Raw genomic sequence first — 7577 nt, forward strand, 5'->3', positions numbered from 1 at the left:
TGTTTCCGCATGCTTCCCGGTAGATTGCGCTTGGAAATTATCCTCCATCGGTTTATCTGGGAATTATCAATTTGGTAAAAATTATACCGACATCGTTTCCACCAGAGATTATAGCAATAGGGGAGAGTGCCAGCGCCATGGAGAAGAGACACACCCGACACGATAGTTCCCTTTATTATCGTAGTCAACATGAAACAACTTTTCCTAATTATTTTATAAGAAAAATCGAGTGCTTGTCAGCCTCGAAGACCAGTGCTTCCTCATGTAGGTTGAGCTTTTTTCGAGAAACTCGGGAAAGCTTCAGCGAAAACTCGCGCTTGGGCGCATTGCACCAATTGTAAGCTTTTCCACACGCCACAGTGGCGCTGTGATAAGTCGCAAAGTCAGACAATCTCATCCAGGCGATGGACAACCGTCGTCTTGCGTCGGCGCCGACTCGCTCCAAAAAAAGCCAGTTAAATTCGTGGGTGCATTGTTGTCTTGCGCGTCTGCGGAATCCTCAACGTCCGAGAACAATTCAAAACTCCCCGGAGTTCATCTCGTCCTCAAATGTATGAGATTGAAAAGTCAATCAATTGAATTCACCTGAGCTTATGTGCATGATACTTGTTTGTGGTAGGTGAACGGTCGGAGACCGTCGCGTCGTTTGAGGAAAAAGAAAGAGAAGCCGTCGGGCGGTTCCCCTCGTGTCGTGCAACAAGTGTCAAACGTTGAAAATTAATTTCGCGAGTTTTTAAAGTTAGTGATTTAATTGGATATCCAATTGTTGGGTGTGAAGGTGCCTTTTTCGGGCGTAATTGACGTGGGATGGGGTGCGCCGTGAGTAACACCGGTGAAAAGGCGGCTGCCGAGAGGTCAAAAAAAATCGACAAGGACCTCAGAGCCGATGGAGAACGTGCAGCAAGTCAAGTCAAACTTTTACTCCTTGGTAATTATTAATTATCTTTTTTTCCTTCACTTTTAATTGGGGGGATTAATTTGGCCTTAATCACCCATTGATTCACACGTTTACGTTTGTTCTCCCATCATCAAGTGTCTGGAGCGAATGGGGAATCGTCAATGAGTGTGAACGATTCATGTTGAGTACATTCACTATCAAAAATGTGAAATTACCTATTCTGTCGATTTTTGTTTAAGAATAAACCGAAAGTGATTTTCGGTATTTCTTGCAATTTTGAAATTATATCGAAAATGTTTTTGCAGATGATGAGGTGTCCAACTACAAAGTCTCTTAACATTGTCTTTTAACAAATCCCATCGATAAGTCATTTTACATTGAGTAAGACAATACGATGTCGACAAGTTGTCGTTGTTGTTAATTCTTCTCTGAGTTTTTTTATTTTGCGAAAATTGTTTATGATTTATTCTGGGATAATTGTTTGGGATAATTCGTCTCGTGGCCGTTCACTACCTGATCGATAACTCAATATCGAAAATGTGAAATTAAATGTTCAATACATTTTTTCTAATAATCAACTGAAAGTGATCTTGGAAATTTCCATGAATTTTGAAATTATTCTGAAATTTTTGCTGATGATGAAATATCTAAAGACAATGTTTCTTGACATTCCCTCTTAACATCTCCCATCAAAATAATTTTATATTCATTACGAAACAGAGAATCAACTTCCGAGCAGACACGATGTCGAGATGTTTTTGTTGTCAATTGTCCTCTGCATTTTTATGTCTGACCATGAAAATTGTTTGTAATTTATTCAGGAATTATTTAGTCCGGAGTACTTTGTCTCGTGGTCATTCATTGCTTGATGGATAATCCTCACTTCCCATTTACGTGTGAATGCAACATATAATGTTCTTATGAATCACTCACCCAATATGATTCACGAGATAAGTTTCCGAATAAACCTGAGCAACGAAAGACAAAAAAAGATACTTCGATTGTGCTATTACTCACTCGGGCCTTTCTTAATGACTTACGTAATGAGACCAAAATTTAGGGAGAATCCGGACTAATGACGTAAGGATAACGAGAATTAGGGACTTTGCAGGAAAACCATTGTTTTCATAACAGTTATCGCTCTGAGGGGAAGTGAATCGACGATCGCTGGGAGTGAATTAATATTTCCTTCCTATGAATCGTGCAATTTCTAGAAATAGTTTTAGTCAGTGGTATAAATAACTAATTACTTTGATTGATGCTGTGGGGGTTTATTGGAGTTCTGGTGGCACTTGACTCATTGCTGATTGATTTTAAATGTTATTTTTAGGGGCTGGAGAGTCTGGCAAATCGACGATAGTCAAGCAAATGAAAATTATTCATGAGACTGGGTACAGTCGGGAGGAGTGTGAACAGTATAAACCAGTTGTTTACAGTAATACCATTCAGAGTTTAATGGCTATTATCAGAGCTATGGGACAGCTGAGAATTGATTTCGCTGATCCAAATAAAGCGGTAAGAACATCGCAAATGATAGATAATTAATCCACTGGTTGTTGGAGCGAGTTTTTTGACAGTTCTGCTTGAAAATCAATTGGCAATATGTTTGTAAACGGACAATTCGTATTGCATCAATCTCTTTATTCATCTGTCACTTCTACTTAATTTCCCTGATGCCTTAACAAAGCGTCAATTAATCCATTCACATAGGAAAAATTCCTAGTTTCTAGCAGACCTTGGTGAATTTCAGAGCCATGCGCTACTAAATTTAGCAAGCAAAAAATCCCGAAAATAAGTGAAATTTTCACTTGGTTCCTAAAGTTCTAATTCTCAGTAAGTTTTACCTAAATCTACTATCTTATCTCTTATGTTGGTCGAAATGTGCATTATATAAATCAATTTGGGAAAATGCGAAAAAACGCCGGAGGTGGGGTTTGAACCCATGACCCTCAGGTTTCTAGTCTCAGCCTTGATACACATGGCTGTCTGCTAGGTATCCCTAAATTTACTATAATTGTACGTAAATTCAAGACCATTTTCTCTTATTTTGAAGAAATTTTCATTCTGAAATTCAGAACTTTTGGATTCTTATCTTATCTCTTATGTTGGTCGAAATGTGCATTATATGAATCAATTTGGGAAAATGCGAAAAAACGCCGGAGGTGGGGTTTGAACCCATGACCCTTAGGTTTCTAGTCTCAGCCTTGATACACATGGCTGTCTACTAGGTATCCCTAAATTTACTATAATTGTACTTAAATTCAAGACCATTTTCTCTTATTTTGAAGAAATTTTCATTCTGAAATTCAGAACTTTTGGATTCTTGAAATAAGAACATTGAATATCTCGAGTCAAGAACATCCCTGTTCTTGAATTAACGATTTTCCAGTTCTAAAATTAATCTATTTACGTTTATACATCATTTGTTACTCCGAGTCTATTACTTGACACATTGAATCAAATGGCGTTGAATTGCTGTTCAATAATTCCACAATTTCATCCCTTTCAAATGTTCAATGGGACTTTTTGTGATTATGTTCCAATTGTTGGGAGAATAATTTAGAATGGAAATTACGTGCTTCCTAATTTCATATCTAGATTGAATTGAATCTCCTTTTGAATTTTTTTAACTGAATAAAATCAGGGAATACAAAAATTGGGTGGGAAATGTTTGATATGCATCTTTTCATTTCGAAACATCAAGAATTGTAGCTATTTCGTTAGATCTCTAACTCATTTATTTTTCAGTATTGAACCAAGTGAATTTAAAAAATTTCGAATTTTTCTTCAGATACAATCCTTTAACTATTAAAAACTAATCGAAATCATTTATAATGTAAATTTGACAAATAAAAAGTATCTTCATTGCAATTTACTGTGAAATTTGGAAGCCATAAAAAATTTTGCTCAACAGGATTTGTAGCGCAATTTTTTCAATGTTATAGTATAGATGACACAGTCATAATTGACCCTCAAGTGTTTGCGTAATGATATTAAACGATGTTATAATATATTGCAGGAAATAGCCCGACAGTTTTTTACCCTAGCATCCGCGGCTGAGGAGGGAGAATTAACTGGTGAACTAGTATTATTAATGAAGAGATTATGGCAAGATGCAGGAGTGCAACTTTGTTTTACACGCAGTAGAGAGTATCAGCTCAATGATTCGGCAGCATATTATCTCAATGCTCTTGATCGTATATCCCAGGCAAATTACATTCCAACGCAGCAGGATGTGCTGAGAACGAGGGTCAAAACAACGGGTATTGTGGAGACTTACTTCTCGTTCAAAGGATTACACTTCAAGTATGTTTATTCCCTTTTTTCTTCTTTGAATAAAAATTATAGATTAAGAAGAATTCGTTTCCTTCTCACGACAACTTCAATATTCTAATTGTCTCATTAATTATTTATGACTTTTGGCTCCTGTTTGGAGGCGCCTCTGAATAGAATTTCAAATGGATCGGTTCAATAATTTCTGAAAGTTTATCTTCGAAATATTTTTAGAAGTATTCAACCAATTTCAGTTTTTCTCACTCTAAAATGTTTGTCTCATTGATATTCGAGGGAACGGGTATATTGGGATTACTCATCACCCCACCGCATTATTTCCTCTTGATTGTCATTGCCATATTCATCCACTCCACGGTATTTATTGAAGATTACGCTAAAATTAGAAAAATTTGCTATTCAATCAATATAATCAACACTTTGGCAGAAAATATCCCCTCGTTTTCTTTCTGTTTCAGAATGTTTGATGTTGGTGGACAGAGATCTGAGCGAAAAAAATGGATTCACTGTTTCGAGGGAGTAACTGCCATCATCTTCTGTGTAGCCTTGAGTGGTTATGACCTAGTTCTTGCCGAGGACGAGGAGATGAATCGAATGATTGAGTCAATGAAGCTATTCGATTCTATCTGCAACAGCAAGTGGTTCGTCGACACCTCGATAATTCTTTTTCTCAACAAAAAAGATCTGTTTGAGGAGAAAATAGCGAGGAGTCCGTTAACCATATGCTTCCCCGAGTACAAGGGTAGTAATGCATTCGAGGATTGCGCCGGTTATATTCAGATGAAGTTTGAGAATCTCAACAAGAGGAAGGATCAGAAGCAGATTTACACGCACTTCACCTGCGCCACTGACACATCAAATATTCAATTCGTATTCGACGCTGTGACTGATGTTATTATTAAGAACAATTTGAACAACTGCGGGCTGCTAAGCTGAATCTATTGATTAAGTATTTGCGTCAATTCAAAATTTATTCACCTTCGCAAAAACGAAAATATTCCTTAGAAATTGAAAAATGAACATTCAGAGATTTTTTTCACTCTGTGTGAAAACTATAGTTAGTTCTGAAAATTGAGTCAAATCATGGCTTTTCCATTAGATGGTATTATTTATGACGTCTGATATTTTCTATTTAGACTATAATCATTTAATTAATCATTAGTGACGCGGCTCCATCTTTTTGTATATAATTACAAGACTAGTTTTTCATGAATGTATCTAGTAAGAACAACGGCAATAATCACGTGTTTAAGATTACGATTTCATAACTTTTGTAATGAATTTACCATGACTCCGATCTTTTCTATGAGATTCTTTTGCAAATTTTTTGAATGTATTATCACTAGTTCAGTTATGAGTATGAGTTGTTCAGTACAGGTGAAAACATTTCTATGTTTTTTATAACATATAATTTCTCATGTTTCTGACACTTCACGCAATTAAAGCGTAGACTTAGCAATTTTTTAAAAACATTTTCATCACACCACACATTTATCAATAAAGAAAATTTATAATGAAATTAGTGTGATGGGTTTGACTGATTTATTGAGTAGATAATGCTCTTGCTAAGCAATATTCCTTTATTCAATTCGTTCAACAACTTTTCGGAACATCTGTCGAAATTATTCAGTCGCTATTAGTTTTTTTCCCCTAGATTTCAGGTGCAGACAATTTTTACTAATCACATTATTATTTACAGACATTAATCTACGCAGGAAGCTGCGAAATAAATTAATTACAATATTTTCATTTCGTTTTTTTTTTAAGGAATTCAAACATCTCGAAACGTTAGCTCTTATAATGGCTTTAAAATCAAAACGTGTACTGTTCACATTACAACTCGATAGAAACAATCCCATGAATTGGAAACTTACAACAATTGGTCAACAATTCACATTTTTTTTATCCATAGAATATACGCAATTAACATAATTGTACCAGCGATATTATGCAAATACTGTTATTAGGCTGATTTGATCTGTTTTCAATCCCTGCATAATTATCGTTAGAGTTTTTTTTCATAATTCATTCTTCAACAAGTGATATATTCTAGTCTCGGTGCACAAAAAAATATCTCGAAGACATTCCTTTAAGAAAGAGGTCTATTAATCTCAATAACTTTTTTTTTTCATTATAAATCATTTTGTAGTGGAGTTTCAGTGATTTGAAGGTGAGTCAACAAATCTTTTCATGTTTTCACTGCAAATATTTTTGAAGCTATTTGGGTTCAAACTCCTCTACGAATGTCTCATGATAATTTAGTAGAAACCTCTTCCGCCAAGAGATATGTGCAAAATAATTCAAAAATTGTTTCTCAACTCATCCCATTTCGCAATTCCGCTACAGACTTTGATATCAGGCAAAGAAATAGAAAATTCATCATGAAAAATTATCAGAAACCCATTCTCTCTCCTCTTTCTCAAAATCTTCTAGAACGAGCATTTAAAAAAATTAATTCCAATGATCAAAAAAATCGGTAAACAATTCTGGAATGTCGAGTGAATCTTATTAATTTCTTCTACAAACTTACATTCTATTCGTTGAGGTCTTCCATGAGAAGCTTAATATTGAAGCTTTTCCAAAGTCTTCCGAAAACCCCAACCAAACCGAGAGATCTGAAATTTCACATTCTAGTATAGAGTGGCAAAATGAAATGAATCATTTTTTGCTCAATCATATACGCAAAAATTTCATAGAAAAACATAGCGTATTTGCTAGAGAAGCCTATTGAATTTCTGTTGAAACTTCTACTAATTTTTCGTTAATTGAAATGTTCAATAGGAACTATTGTGTGGAAAAATTCAATAGAATTTAATCTTTTTACACAACTGACTCTGTTGTAACAGTTTGTATAAAAATTTATCAATTTAACTTTGACAAGTTTTTTCGCTTAAGGCCCGGATCGACTATCTTTCGAATGTTATCTCGATCGTTTTGCCATCTTCATAATGTAAAATATATCACAATTTCCATTGGATTTTACATCATGCAGGCGTCCCTAAAAATTATGATTGTGCAATCAAAAAAAGTAGAAAAAAAACTGAACATTTTCAAAGAGTGTTTTTAATAATGATTAAGAAATAAGGCCGATAGAGAGGAAATAGTGAATGGTTAATTTATCATGGCAACTAACGATCTGACAGCCATTGACTACTGTGACAAATGACGACCTAACAGCCATTATATACTTCAAATTATTAATTTGTAATTTCCTCTCCATTGGGTTTATTTCCCAATATTATTTAAGAACGTTCTTTGAAAATCTTCAGCTTTTTTTCAACGTTTTTTAAATTGTACAATCATAATTTTTGGAGACTCCAGGGCTATTTTAAATTGAATGGCAATTGAAGAACATTTCAGATTATCAAAATAAAAAACAACAACCAAG

The 7577-nt window shown here is 34.8% G+C and overlaps 1 protein-coding gene across 1 annotated transcript; it reads left to right on the top strand.

Moving 5' to 3' along the window:
• Nucleotides 1-405: 405 nt before the first annotated feature.
• LOC107037306 (guanine nucleotide-binding protein G(i) subunit alpha) lies at nt 406-5708 on the top strand. Its single transcript, XM_015255797.1, has 4 exons — nt 406-928; nt 2229-2413; nt 3918-4204; nt 4648-5708. Exons 1-4 carry the CDS (start codon nt 808-810, stop codon nt 5123-5125), a joined length of 1071 nt encoding a protein of 356 aa, XP_015111283.1. The 5' UTR covers nt 406-807; the 3' UTR covers nt 5126-5708.
• Nucleotides 5709-7577: the final 1869 nt, after the last annotated feature.

The sequence above is a fragment of the Diachasma alloeum genome, unplaced genomic scaffold, assembly GCF_001412515.2.
Source record: "Diachasma alloeum isolate Michigan unplaced genomic scaffold, Dall2.0 Dall_scaffold_00216, whole genome shotgun sequence".
In the NCBI taxonomy this organism is placed as follows: Eukaryota; Metazoa; Arthropoda; class Insecta; order Hymenoptera; family Braconidae; genus Diachasma; species Diachasma alloeum.